Source organism: Ornithorhynchus anatinus, chromosome 8 (genome assembly GCF_004115215.2).
Source record: "Ornithorhynchus anatinus isolate Pmale09 chromosome 8, mOrnAna1.pri.v4, whole genome shotgun sequence".
Classification (NCBI taxonomy): domain Eukaryota; kingdom Metazoa; phylum Chordata; class Mammalia; order Monotremata; family Ornithorhynchidae; genus Ornithorhynchus; species Ornithorhynchus anatinus.
In genome coordinates, this window is record NC_041735.1 from 52,977,347 (window position 1) to 52,992,560 (window position 15,214).

The 15,214-nt window shown below is 45.6% G+C and overlaps 1 protein-coding gene across 1 annotated transcript in view; it reads right to left on the reverse strand.

Moving 5' to 3' along the window:
- WIPF3 (WAS/WASL interacting protein family member 3) overlaps nucleotides 1–15,214 on the reverse strand; it is a 58,213-nt gene that overhangs the window by 6,203 nt on the left and 36,796 nt on the right. Inside the window, exons 6-10 of the mRNA XM_029071405.1 lie at nucleotides 13,203–13,331; nucleotides 9,510–10,286; nucleotides 7,081–7,230; nucleotides 5,328–5,429; nucleotides 403–479 (exon numbers count right to left, since the gene is read on the reverse strand). Of these exons, the coding sequence (XP_028927238.1) occupies nucleotides 403–479; nucleotides 5,328–5,429; nucleotides 7,081–7,230; nucleotides 9,510–10,286; nucleotides 13,203–13,331 (1,235 nt within the window). The remainder of the gene's footprint in view (nucleotides 1–402; nucleotides 480–5,327; nucleotides 5,430–7,080; nucleotides 7,231–9,509; nucleotides 10,287–13,202; nucleotides 13,332–15,214) is intronic.

Consider the following 15,214-nt stretch of genomic DNA (forward strand, 5'->3'; position numbering starts at 1 on the left):
TAAATGAACCTCTCAATTACATCATTTTCCAGGCACCCATCTAATTTCTCTGAAAGACTTGCTAATTTTCCCTAGTGACTGAGAAGTGTATTTTCCTGATTTGTATGTGAACAGCCACAAAAAAAGACAATCCAAACCATATTCATATGATATTCATATCTTCTTGATCCATAATGTTCCAATCTTTAAAGAGAGGCCACACTGCAGATTGCCCAGTAACCTACTCTGCTAGGAAGTTTTGGGAGCACCATTTCACACTCTCAGAACCTTTAAAATTCTGGAAGGATTTGTGCTGAAGAGGACAAATCTGCATTTTCTCCAACAGGTGAACACATTTTCCCCAAACACAGGTTTGCCTTTTTACTCACAGTAGGACAACTTGGCTTTGTAGGAATTCATTACCTGAGAGTTTCTGCTCTTGAGGTCGTCGGCACTGCGCCCAGAAACCTCTACCTGAATCCAGGAACCTGAGGGAGAGCCTGAAAGAAGCACACCAATTTCAAAATGAGCAGCATTCAGATTTAATCCAGTTTTCCACTCCCCCTTGGTCATGCGCATGGAGGTGTCAAAGTATTTTATTTAACCCACTGTGACCATCATTTTGCTCTTCCTGTCCTAAGGCCTGATTTTTTTTCCAGAATTTGTTAAGCACTTACTCCGTCTCAAGTACATACTAAGTGCTGGAGTAGATACAAGCTAATGAGGTTGGCTATAGTCCATGTCACACATGGGACTCAATCTAAATCCTCATTTTACAGATGAGGAACTGAGACACAGATAAGTGGAGTGACTTGCCCAAGGTCACCCAAGCAGACAAGTGGTGAAGCCAGTATTAAAACCTAGGCCCTTTTTGACCCCCAGGCCCGTGTTCTATCTGCTATGCCATAATGCTAGTTTCATCACTTCACAATTGATCAATCGGATTTATTGATCACCTGCATAAAATTACTGTACTAAGTGCTCGAGAGAGTACAACAGAATTAATAGTCATGATTTGCATGCTTACCTCTGCCACTCTACTACTGAAAAATGAATAGCCTACAAAGCCACCAAAGTACAGATCCATTGTGATTTGCCACCTCTTTCTACAGGTTTGTTGATCTCCTATGTTTGGCAATCCGGGCTTCCTAGGCCCCTCGATAGTCTAACGCCAGTTAGCCCTATCCCATCCTACTCCATTTTGCCCCAGAATGCCAATCAACCTTCAATTTCATTCCACTTTTCTGCAGATGGAAAAGTATCTGAAAGAAAATATCCTGAAATCAGGAGGCATGTGGACTCTGGAGAGTAACATTATGCCTACTCAACAGAGTAGAATGATTAATTTCTTTCTTTTTGCTCCTAATTTAACCTCCAAGGAGGAGGAAGATTGGGTCAAAACCTTTTTTTATGGTATCTGTTAAGTGCATATTATGTGTCAGGCACTGTACTAAGCACTGGAGTAGAAACAAGCTAGTCAAATTGGACCCAATCCATGTCCCATATGGGGGTCACAGTCTTAATTCCCATTTTACAAAGGAAGTAACTGAGGTGCAGAGAAATGAAGTGACTTGCCCAAGATCACATAGCAGACAACTGGCAAGCTGGGATTAGAACCCAGGCCCATGCTCTATCCACTAGGCCATGCTGGTTCTTGTATGAGCAGGCCTTTTTTTTAAACATGTTAAACCCATTTTGACAAAGAACATAGAAAATACCAACCAGTTGCAGAGGGTCAGGAGCCTGGGGGGCTGAAAATCAAACTGGAAAACCTCCTTCCAAACTACTTCAGTCACAAGTGAAAAGCAATGAGACACTGTTCCCTAGACCATGACAATTTTATCAGAAAGAGTCAGGACAACTGTTGGCCTGTGGCAAGAGGGACAATGGGGAATAAACGTGGAAACAGACCAGAATAACCAACTGGACTAATTATTAATCCAAATAATAAGATTGTAACAGTAAGGTTCTCCAGGACAGGTACATATATATTCATTTAATTTTGTAGGGCTGGAGGGTAGTTGTGAAAATAATTCATCTCCCCCGTCTCAACTCACTCACAGGGGTGACCTTATTTTTGAGACGGTAAATTCTGTTTATAGATGAAAAGGTGTGTCGTTTCACTTCCTTCATTTCTATGTCCTCCCAGTTTTCTGTAAGTAGAGAGATGTTTTTGGTGCAGGCACTGATTGACTTGCCATTTGTACGTTAGAATAAAGTATCCTGAAGCAGTGTGGCCTAGTAGAAAGGGTCAGAGAACCTGGGTTCTAATCCCAGCTCTGCCACTTGTTTCCTTTGTAACCTTGGAGAAGTCACTTCACTTCTCTGTGCCTCAGTTCCCTCAACTGTAAAATGGGGATTCAATACTTGTTTTCTCTCCTACTTATACTGTAAGCCCCTGTGGAACAGGGGAACTTTTCTAAGTGCTTGACACATAGCAAGCTTTTAACAAATACCTCTAACAAAAAAGAAAGAAGCCTGAATCTAGGACAACTGGGTAACATGAGCTACCATGTTAGAGAAGCAGCATGGCCTAGTGGATAGAGCACGGGCCTGGAAGTTAGAAGGTCATGGGTTTTAATCCCAGCTCTGCCTCTTGTCTGCTGTGTGACCTTGAGCAAGTCACTTCACTTCTCTGTGCCTCAGTTACCTCATCTGTAAAATGAGGATAGGGACTATGTCCAACTCAGTTTTCTTGTACCTACCCTAGCGCCCGGCGTATAGTAAGCGCACATGCCATCATTATTATTATAAGCTCAGGAGCAACAGGGTCACTTGATGACAGTGACAAGATTCAGGGGAGGCTGGGATGCTTCTCCCAAAGATGGTGGAGGGGAGAGGGGATTGTGAACCTAATTTAGGGTTTTCTGATTCACTGGGGTTGCCTAGGACAGGGTTGGGCTGGGAGGTGGAGAGGTGAAGGCAGCAGCTAGAAAAGACTGTGGGGAAAAGCATTCATCTTACCTTATTATAATAAATTGTGGAATTTGTTAAGTGCTTACTATGTGCCAAAAACTCTAAGAGTTGTGGGTGATAGAAGATAATCAGGTTAGACACAGTCCTTGTTCCACCCAGGGCTCACATTCCAAAAGAGAGGGAGCACAGGTATAATCTCCTTCTACAGATGAGGACACAGAGGCACAGAGTTGTTAAGTGACTTGCCCATAGTCACACAGTAGGCAAGAGTCAGACTCATGACACCCACCAGCTCTGTGCTCCTTTCACCAGGCCACACTGTTTCCCTTAACTTCCTGGAATGGTGCAAATCTGGAAGTCGGTGCCCTACCTTGAATCCTCCTGCTGCTCATACCACAGCGGCACTGGCCTCTACAGGGTCGGAGGCACTGCAGCCCTAATGCAGCAGCAGCATCTGTTTTAACTGTGCCTCTTCTCCCTCAGGGACAGGAAGGGGTAAACTTGGGGTGGAGGGATTGGGCAGCTGTGCTCCATTTTCCTGGGAAATAACAATAGGCAACAACCCCTTAGGCTCAAAATTCTTGATGTGGGGTTTGCTGCTCCCTGCCCTGTAATTAGGGGAGGCAGAGAGGTCTGTGGGACTTGGGACTTCTAAAATAAGGGCAGATGATTGTTTCCTGGGCTGAGTGAGCTGTTGCAGGCCTGTCTGGAAGGTGGGGGATGGCTTCTTCCTGCCCTATTTCATATTTTTAAGGGAGGTCAGGTATTTACACTGCCTGAAGCTGCAAGGCAGGTGAGAGACGGGTCAACATGAGAGGACAGAAACCTGTTTGGCCCACTTCTACTTTCATTTCAGTGGCAGCACGAGAAGGCACCTTTCCTACAGCCTCACTCAGAATCCCAGGAATGATACCATCCTCAAGCCCTTCCTTTAAGAGCCATTGAGAAGTGGAGCTCATAGCGTGAGGCCAAGTGACAGAACAGTGTGAGTCAGAGTCCTGTACGGCCTGGACATCAGGGCCTGGCCTCACCTCCCTGAGCCTGGACTGCTCCAAACCCCACAAGGGGTTTAAGTGCTTAGTACAGTGCTCTGCACATAGTAAATGCTCAGTAAATACCATTGATTGATTGACTAGGAGCACATGGGAAATCCAGGTCCCATTTGCCCAGACCTTAACCTTTGTAAAGAGTTTCACAGGCCCCAAACCTGAGGTAGCCCAGGCTTTGGCCTAGTGGATAGAGTATGGGCCTGGGAGTCAGAAGGATCTGGGTTCTAATGCAGCTCTGCCATTTGTCTGCTGTGTGACTTAGGGTAAGTCACTTCAATTCTCTGTGCCTCTGTTACCTTATCTGAAAAATGGTGATGAAGACTGTGAGCTCCATGTGGGACAGGGATTATGTCCAACCCAATTTCCTTGGATCTACCCCAGTGCTTAGTAGAGTGCCTGGCACATAGAAAGCATTTAATAAATACCATTATTATTAATATTATTACTGTTCTAGGTGACCTCCCACCCCTTAAAAGTACTCATGCCGAGAGGGAGAGGAGATTAACAGCCGTGCTGTATCCCCAATATAACCACCTCCCAACACATCTGTGAAAAGAATCCGATCTATTCAGCTGGGCAAGCGAGATTTCTTCACAGTGTGGTAGTGCCCTGCAACATATCTGGGGCCAAAAGTTCCCTGTTCCATTCACTGTCAGAATGATACATGCCAAAAAAGCACAGTCACCCCAAGTTTAATTTCCTTTGTATGCTCAGAGGAGCCATCCAGGGGTGGCCCAAAATTCATCTAGTCTTTTGTTGGGGAGCAGGATAAGGAGTTTATTGGGGGTGCACCTTACCCCAGCCCAAATCTAGTTTTTTGTTGTTGTTTTTTAGCCTGCTCAACCCACACTGAGCAGGATAAGGAGCGTGTTGGGGGTGCACCTTACCCCAGCCCAATCTATTTTGTTGTTGTTTTTTTAGCCTGCTCAACCCATGCTGAGGCCTGGTATTTTTAGCCTGTGACCTAGCCAAGTTCCAGGTGGCTTCAGTTTCCTTTGGCTCTGTCCCCCAGTTTTCTTTCTTTTTTTAAATTGGAAAAGCCTCTACAACAGGCCTTATTTCCCCTGGAGCTCTGTGGGCTGGCAGTTTGGGCCCAGTCCTTCCAAGGTGTGGCCAGAAGCAGGTTTACAAGGAAAGTAGACAGAGTTTGAGAAGAGACCTGCTCCAGGCTCCCCTGAGAATCCAGTTTTCTTAACGGCCAAACATAAATGTTCTGTCCTCCTCCCATTCTGGCTGGTGGCATCTCCATGGGCCCGTGGGACTAGGGGGCCCACTGCCCCAACATTATGCCCACACAACAGATGGCCAATCATCCCGACATTTGTACAAAGCAGTGTTTGAAGGCAAATCCCAGCAGTTTTTATCAAGCTATGCCATACTTACTCCGGGGGGCTTTACTGGGGTATGTTTTCTGAGATGGCTTGTACTCATCGGGAGGGGGGAAGTCTTCAACTGAATGGAAAGTAAACTTGGACTCAAAGTCATCTGAAAAAGTGGAGGGAAAAATGAGAGTTAATCAAGATCCTCATGAACCCAGTGATTGTAAATTCTAAGCCAAATGAGGCAGTGGATTTGGCAATGTCAGTTAGGTTTTTCTGCCTATCGTGTTCCTCTTATGCAGTTAACCCTCGATGACACACGTAACAGGGGACTGACAATGAAAGCGTAGAAACTGAAATGCTCAAAGCATGAGAAAACTTCATTTAGGCCAGTTGCTTCACCCTCCTCTTCACCAGAGTTGATGAGCTGGAACTTTAATCTTTGCTGTTTTCTCTGTTCCTACCTTGGGAGGAGGATGTGCCTTTGGGTTCTCTAAGGATCAGCACATTCTGTATTGGTAATTCATGGACTGGAGAATGAAGAAATGGAGAAGTGGATGGGGACTCCTGTTTCTCAAGGATTGTACAGCTAAGTAGGGAAGGGGTGGTGGCCCCTGTGTGAAAGGGCTCAGCTTTGCTTTCCCAGCCTGCACACACTGCCTTGTGACTCACCGAGAAGGGAAGAGCAAGGGGAGGACAGGATACAAAAAGCAGATCCTGTTGAGCAGTGAAACGGTCAAAAGGAATTCAGTCAGAGTGTGATTTTAAGTGAGGAAGAGTTCATGAGAGCAGAAAAAACAGAGAGGCAAAGAAACAGAGTAGACTATTGGATAGCCTGGGAGTCAGAAGGACCTGGGTTCTAATCCCAGCTTCACCACTGGTCTCCTGTCTAACCATGGGCAAGTCACTTAGCTTCTCTGTGCCTCACTTACCTCACCTGTAAAATGGGGTTTAAGACTGTGAGCCCCATGAGGAACATGACCTATGACTAACCTGATTAGCTTGTATCTACCCTAGTTCCTGGCACATAATACTCACTTAACAAATACCCTTACAAAAAAGAAAAAAACAAGAGGAAGAAAAGAAAAAAGAAGCAGCAGGAAGAAAAGGTGAAGAAGAGGACGGAAAAGGATAGGCAGAGGAATAAGGCAGCAGAGGCGGAGCCTTGGGGATTAGCTTGTACCTACCCTAGTGCCTGGCACATGGTATGCGCTTAAGAAATACCACTAAAAAAACCAGGATAAGAAGAAGAATAAGGCGGCAGGGGTGGGGCCCTGGGTGGAAGGCGAGCAGGGAGACCAGGGCTGCTGGGGCTGGACAGAGTAACTCTCAGCCACCTCCTCACTCTGGGACTGGAGCTGTGTGTCAGCACTCAAGTTTCCAGGGACCACCACCATTGTAGCTGTGATGGCCCTTAGCCTCAAGTCCATCTCTTCAAGCAAATTCCTTCACAGTTTAAATCATTTTCTCCCATCCTTGCCCCAGTCTTATGCTCTTCAAATTAAAACAATGCTCTTTCTGCAGTTTAAATGCAACTGGTTCTGCTCAACAGGCTGAGTATATGGTCAACCAATGGAGAAGACTCAAGAGAGGGCACTGAATAGTTTCAGTGACAACTCCTTGACAATTCATATTCAGAATCATCTCTTTCTGAGAGAGATTGGGTCATCTTGCCTACACAGGTCTCTTCCCTCTCAGGGAACAAGTGCACCAAAATTGTCTTGGGGGATGTTGTGTGCTCTGAGGCCTTGGGTAGCCAGCGGGGTACTGCTATGCTATTTTGGCCAGGGGGAGGGAGGGAGGGAAGGGGTACTTACCATTGATGGGGAGGTTTCCATTTCTTAGCTGGGGGGTCGGTGGCTGGGGGGTCACCCAGGCTGAGGCTTGCTGACTCTTGCTTGAGAGTTCAGTTGTGGGTGATCTCGCTGGGGGAACCGGAGGTGGATTTAGCTTCCCTCCACTGGTGCCTTAAGAAGAAGAAGAGAAGGGCATTAGATGCCAAAATGGGGACTAAGTGCTTGTTTCTAAGGGTGGGACACACACGTGACTAATTCAATGTTAGAGCAATAGCGGGGAATTCCAAGAGGGGAAATGCTAGCGATGAGAACAGAAAGAGAATTTGAGATTGTTAAATTTTGTTATTTTTCAGAACGGATAACTGTTTGTTTCCATAGCCAGAGGGAGTGCACTTCATTTTGGCCCTGGCCCTTGGGTGAGAGAGAGTAAAGCAACCTTTTGGGAGCATAGTGACCACTAATATGAGGAGAACAAGACCCTAAAGGGTCCGCTTTGCTTCATGGAAGAAATTATTTGGGCAAGGGTACACTGGTTCTCTGTAATGAGTGAAATAGAATCCAATCCCATATATTCAGATATAGACACACATATATGCTAGACTCAAAACCCAAAATATGGTCAACACTTAATAACCTACATAAGTGGCCAAAATGTGAAATAAACTAATGCTAAACTTCAGGTTTTAGCCAATCAAATGGCTCCTACTGCCTGGCCATCTGAGTAATGGCCACACTTCATGTAATTTATTTTAGTGTCTGTCTCCCCTACTGAACTGTAAACTTCCTGAAGGCAGGGATTAGGTCTACCAACTCTAATGCCACCTCCCAAGTGCTTAATGCAGTAAACTGCATGCAGTAGGGCACAATAAATGCTACTGACTGACTGATTTTGGCAAGAACTCTCTTCTGTAAACGATTTACATACCTAGTATCTCATTTACATTTGTGGTACCTCTGAGAGTTGGTGGAAACTGGTAATCTCATCTCCAGTAACCAAACGGAGAAACCGCCACACAGCAGGCTAAGCATCTTGCCCCAGTCAGTCAATTGTATTTATTGGGCGCTTACTGTGTGCAGAACACTGTACTGATTGCTTGGGAGAGTACAATATAACAATATAACAGAACCATTCCCTGCTCACAATGAGTTTACAGTCTAGAGACTGCTCCAGGTAGGGCTCTTGCAGGGATCAATGGGAGGCTGGGCTTGAGCAAGTCCAAACACCTTCACTTTGGGCAGCTCCTGGCTAAAAGGCTCCCAACCTGTGCAGGCTGAGTACTTCCACACATGCATGACAGCACTGAGTCTTTGTGGAAAATCCTAAGGGCTCCCTGGAACTCCAGGTCTCAGAGGTCCCCAGGGACAACTTCACCCAAATGAGAAATGGGGCCTATCTTCACTATGCCTAGCCAGGGCTTCAGACCGACATGGGCCCAGGAATTTCAAACAGGCAGAGAGCTAGCCTGGAATCATCTAATGTTCAGTGGTGGGGCTAGAAGAGGAGGCCAGGTCTCCTGGCTCATAGTTAAGGGATGTTCTTCCAAGGGCTTATTACATGCTTTGCACACAGTAAGCACTCAATAAATACAATTGAATGAATAAGGATGGGTAAAGAGCTAAAATGGGGTCCTCTAGATGGTAAGCTCCTTACTGGCAGGAAACCTGTCTACGGACTCTGCTGTATTCTCCCAACTGCTTAGTATAGTGGTCTGCAAATAAAGCTCAATTAATACCACTGGCTGTGTGTGTATAGCTCTGGAGAGAGGGTGAGGGTCTAGTAATGTGAGCATAGGCCTGGGGGGTAGGGAAGGGTCCATGGACTGATATCCCAGCTCAGATAGTCATTCCTTCTTTGCCAATCAATTTACTCTACAATGAAGTAGGAATATTGTGATTCCTGCCTCAAACATATTTATTGAGCATTTATTGGGTGCAAAGCACTATGCTAAGTGCTTGAGAGAGTACAGTATAACAGAGTTGGTAGACACATTCCCTGCCCACAGCGATTAATGTATTAATATAGCACCTTCCAACCAATGAATTCAAAATGGCAGAAAAGTGGTTAAATTTCACTCTTGTTATTGCTACTTTATACAGGGAAAATGAAGATCCCTAAGTACAAAATCATACTAAAAAGCCATTCCCCAGGGATAAAGCTCCAGTCCACCAGAGTAATCCACAACCTAACTCTACCCTGGAAATTCTTCCTAAAATGGTGATCTACTTCCCATATGATTTGTAGGTAAAGACCTGACAAAGGAATCATCATCATTATCACAAAAAGATTACTTTTGCAAAGCACTTTGGCAGGTACTTCAGAGACACACAGAAGGAAGATAAAACGTAATCCCTGCCTTCAGGGAGTTTTCAAGCAAATGGAAAAATTAGAGAATTCTCCTTAGGTACTGAAATTTTCAGGCAGAATATAAAAGCTAAAAAATTCTTCTCACCTGGACCTCTTCCATGCCTCTTCTTTTGCACTATGATAGTTGACTGGGAGACTGTAGGGGTGTGAGGAAGGGGTATGGACTGAATGCTGGGTTTCTGAGGCTGGGGTGGGAAGCTAGGGGATTTGGGGAGAAGTGGAGGTGGGGGATCATTACCATTGTATGAGGCTGTAGCCGGTGTGGATGGCAAGGAGGATTTGGGAACAGGAGAGGCATAAAGCGAGGGTGGAGGAGGAGGGGGAGGTGGCTGGGGAGGAGGAGGAGGAGGGCCAGGATGAGGATGATCCCTACATCCTGCCTGCTGGGGGACAGGAGCAGGAATCCCACCATGTGATGTGATGGGGAGAGGAGGGGGAGGGGGTGGCAGATGCAATGGGGCCATCTGAGGCTTAACCGGTTCATCACTGTGTGTGGGTGGGGGTGGGGGTGGCACAGAAGGCAGAGGTGGGATGGCCACCTGGGGTATCATCCTGGAAGGCCTTTCCATGGAAGGCAGAGGAGGAGGAGGAGGAGGAGGAGGAGGTGGTGGTGGTGGTGGTGGAAATATGAGCGGTGGCTTGATAGAGGCGGACGGGGGAAGAGGTGGCGGGAGGGGAGGGGGAGGCGGCGGGGCAGGCATGCTCGGGCGGGGAGGGGCTGCTCTAGAAGCACTGAGCAATTCTGATGCATTTCCGGGCTTCGGCGACGCAGGTGCATTGAGCGGGCCGCCGATGGCTCTGGTTGGAAGCCTGGGAGATGCTGCACGCGGAGCTCCGACAGGCGGTGGCCCCGCCCTCCCACCTGGAAGCCAAAGCAGCTCAGGTTAGATGGCTCAAGGGGAAGACAAGAGGCCCTGCAGACGTGACTTCTGGTCCAGGCTTTCCTGAGTGGTCACACACTTCTAGTCTTACTAGCAAAGAAAAGTTGGCTTTTTAAATTTTTTTTAATGGTATTTGTTAAGAGTTTACTATGTTCCAGGCATTGTACTAAGCACTGGGGTAGGTATAAACTAATCAGGTTGGACACAGTCCTTCTCCCACATGGGCTCCCAGTCTTAATCCTCATTTTACAGTTGAGGTAACTAAGGCACAAAAGTGAAATGACTTTTCCAAGGTCACAAAGCAGACAAGTGGGAGAGCCTGGATTAGAACCCAGGCTTTCTGACTCCCTAGCCCATAATTTATCCAAAGTTTTGCCCTTCAAGCATGGATCCAGCTTCTCCAACCCCCTCAGGCAGAGAAACTGAGACCCCGCACTGCCCAAATTTACTAAGGCCCTCCTCATACTCCCAGATCTATATTCTCATTCCCTCCTACTCCCACCCCGTCCCAGTTTTAAGAAAAGCTGGTGCTGATTCAGCAAGAGTGTTATTCCTTCAGGTTGAGAGAACCAGGGCCTTTCAGAACGAATCACGCTCTAGGATTTTAACCTCCCATAGACGGGTTCCTGCCCTTTATCACTGCTGCTGAACACCAGGACTATTCACTGTGCCCCTGGTCGTCTTTGCTGTCAAAATCTAAACTGGAAGGTTTCAGAAGAAATCATTGTGATTTGGAGGTTGAATCTGCACTGCTAATCCCACTGCTCACCCAGGTTCCCGCCAGATAGCGAACAGGCCATTTAAAAAGATTTGTTAAATAATAACAATTATGGCATTTGCTACGTGCTTACTATATGTCAAGCATCACTCTGAACATTGGGGTAGATATAAGATAATCACTCTGGACATAGACTGTTTGCTGCATGTGGGATAAGGGCTAAGTAGGAGGGAGACTAGCCACTATATCCCCATTTTACAGTTGAGGAAACTGAGGCACAGAGAAGTGAAGTGACTTGCCCAATGTCACCCTGTGATAAAGGTATCCACAGAGCTTGCAGAAAGCAACCGGGACATATGTCTGTCTCTGTCTTTGTCTCTCTCTTACACACACACGACTCAATTTAAATTCAAAGTTCCCAATTGTGATGAGGAGCTCAGGTTCCTCAGCAAAACACTCCAAATTGCATCCATCTCATCTAAAATTCCCAGTAATGACTTTTCTTGTCCCCGATGCAAGGTCAGTGTCCATCTTTGATCAAGCTGGAAATAGTGGGTATGCTGATGGGATTATGGTGTTGGCCTCACAAAAGGAGGATCCAACGTATAAGCATTTTACATGCCATCTGAGTGGACTGTAGACCATCCTGGGTTTGCTGTTACTCAGTATTCCTCCTGCCTTATCTTCCTGCACACATTCAATTCTGGACATCAGGTTTCCCGGAGAGGTCATTGGCTTCTCAGGTGAAATCCCAGGATGGAAACATTATCAGTCACTCTGCAGTGAACTGTCTCAGTTCTGGAGATTTTCTGGGGATTCATGTCTTTTAGCTCTAACCTCTCCTAGCCCCCACCCACCCCCCTGTCCAAACTGCACTTTCACATGTAACTGAGAAAAACTGTGCCTCATCACAGTCGGTGGAAAACTATAGGCTAGGCCTGAGTTTGACGAAGCACACAGATTATGAAGAAGTGGAGTTTAAAGGCATCAGCTTCCTTTGGCACAGCTGACCCCACAGCTCCCCTTTCTGCCAAATGGTCTAGTCCAAGAAATAGAAGATGATAGGATCTGTGTAGAGAACAAAGGTGGAGCTCCCACAAAGCTCACAGCCCATCTCTTTCCTGAGCAGACAACATCAAACATTTCTCTGTGAAGCTAAAGAGCCACAGACTGGCTTTTTTGGAAGGAAAGAACTTGATCAGTTTAGCTCTGAATTTAAACAAGTAATTTAGTCTCATTTGACTCTAAGCAGGTTGGCTTCTATCTTTTTTTAGGCTGAGTTTTCTTAGGTTGTTGGTTATAGGAGGAAGACTTCAGTCATAGGTTACCCAAACTGCATTACTTTCATATCAATTTTTCACGTGGGACTGCGAGCCAGGAGACCCCAGTTTTAGTCCCAGCTTTGCCATTAGCCGGCTACATGGCTTTGGACAAATTAGTTAACTTCTCTGGGCTTCCATGGAGAAGCAGCATGGCATATTGGACGGAACTCGGACCTAGGAGTCAGAAGGTCATGGGTTCTAATCCCAGCTCTGCCACCTGTCTGCTGTGTGACCTTGGGCAAGTCACTTTACTTCTCTGGACCTCAGTTGACTTAACTGTAAAATGGGGATCAATACTGTGAGTGCCATGTGGGACAGGGACTGTGTCCATCCTGATTTGCTTGTATCCAACCCCAGCACTTAGTACAGTGCCTACACATAACAAATACCATAATTATTACTATTATTATTATCCCATTTACTCATATGTAAAATGGGGGGAAGACGCCTGCTCTCCCTAATTCTTAGCATGAGACCTGTGCGGGACAGGAACTGTGTCCAATCTCATTACCTTAACTGTAACCAATCTCATTACCTTAACTGTACCTAATGTTTAGTTCAGTGATTGGAACACAGTAAGTGCTTAATAAATACCACCATTATTATTTCTTTTATTATGTTATCTTCAATATATCTCTGTGAGGCAAGGAGAGTCACATATCCCATTTTAAAGGTGAGGAGTCTGAGGCCAGAGTCACATTGCAGGTTGGGGCAAAACTGGGACCAGAACCCAGATCTCTTAACCTCCAGCCCAGGACACTCTGCATTGACCAGAACACCTCTCCTTCCCCTCCAGCCTCCACCCCCACCAAACTATTCTAATTTTCTTAAGCCTTCAGAACACCTAGCCTTCTCACCTGATACATCCCTTTGGCCTGCTGGTCTCAGCTGAGGAAAACCCCCAGCAAACAATCCCCCGAGACCTTGTGGGGAATTGACTTTGGTATTTCCAGCGTCACCTCCTTCCCTGTTGGCTCCTTTAGATTCTGTGGGAAAAAAAATGGGAGAGGTGGGATGAAAGGGGTAGGATGGGGGGATTGGATATCTTTCTTTTCCTTAGACAACACTTAAATATTCATTCATTCATTCATTCATTCACTTAAATAGCCATTGTCTGGGAAATAGGGATTACACAGATAAATAAAATCCACAATAATCTTCAAATCTCACTTAAGACAACAGCTTCAACCACTTCTTGCCCCACCCAAGGAGCAAGAACGACCTGAAGTGTCATTTCCTGACATCCCCAGCCTAAAGCCTGGTGAAAATGTTAATCAGCACTAAAAGAATCCAAAGATTGACAGATAGAAAGCAATATGGAGGGCATAGAAAATCCATATAACCCTGAACAATTGGGATATAGCTGTAATCCAGAACTTGGAACCTATGTAAAAAGTGGAACATTTAGTTTGAACATAAACACTTTGGTTGTATACAGCAAGTTACTAATTTGGTATTCACCAGACATTAGGGCACAGTGCCTACTGGTGGATGAAAAAGGTAATCATTAAAAAGAATGCATTTAAATTTCTGGTTTATATAGTCCTTGACATTTCAATCAGTTGCATTTATTGAGCATTTACTGTGTGCACAGCACTGTCCTAAGCACTTGGGGGGAGTACAATATAACAGAGCAGGTTAGGCACGTTCCCTACCCACAATGAGCTTCGAGTTATGACAAATGGGTTCTTATGGCTTTCTAAGTTTTCACCCTATTTAAGCATCACAACCCATCAGCTTCAGTTTAAGATTAGTGTTCTCTACGGCTCTTGCTATATTTACTGTCGATGATACAATACTTCAATGGAGATAAGATTAATACCTTGACATTGCCTTGCTGGCCAATTAATTAATCAACAGTATTTGTTGAGCACTTACTGAGTGCACCAAGTGCTTGGGAGGATACAATTTAATCCACCTAACAATAACATAACCCTATTCCCTTCCTGCTCTGGCCTCTCCCACTCCACCACCCTCCAGGGAGAGTCACCAGGGCAGGACAACACATTCATACTTCCATTGAAGTAAAATCAACCAACCAACTAAGCAACTATTATGTGCTTATTAAGTGCAGAGCACTGTACTAAGCGCTTGAGAGAGTACAATATAACAGAATTAGCAGACACATTCCCTGCCCATAATGAGTTTACAGTCTAGAGGAGGAGAGAGACATTAATACAAAGAAATAATTTAGAGTATATAATTGAAAAATATGTACATAAATGTTGTGGGATTGGAGGTGGGGCAAATATCAAATGTTCAAAGGTCACAGATCCAAGTACACAGATGACACAGAAGGGAGACCAAGCCAGGGGAAAGAGGGCTTAATCACAGAAGGCCTCTTGGATGAGATGTGACCTTAACAATGTTTTGAAGGTGGAGAGAGTGGTGGTCTAGGGCATATGGAGTGGGAGGGAGTTCCAGGTTAGGGGGAGGATGTGGGAAAGTGGTCTGCGGTGAGACTGACGAGAATGGGGCACAGTGAGTAAGCTGGAGCTAGGGGAGTGGAGTGTGCCGGCTGGGCTGTAGAGTAGTGAGGAGAAGGATGATGGAGCAAGCTGATTGTTGTTGTCAAGCCAATGGTACGGAATTTCTGCTGGATGCAGAGGAGGGTGACTTTGATTTAAAAAAAGGGCATCCAACTTCAGTTCATGAAATAAGTCTCCAAAAACAAAATGTTTCCTTCTGAGAATTGCTTGGGACTTAGAACAGAACTGACTCCTGAAAGCTGTGTTTTAAGTCCAAGGACAACTTTACAGAATGAAGCACCTGAGCTTCCAAAAAACCCAATCCAGTTTTGAGTATTGAATCTTTTGATAATGAGCAGGGAATGTTTCCACCAACTCTGTGGTATTGTAGTCTCCCAAGG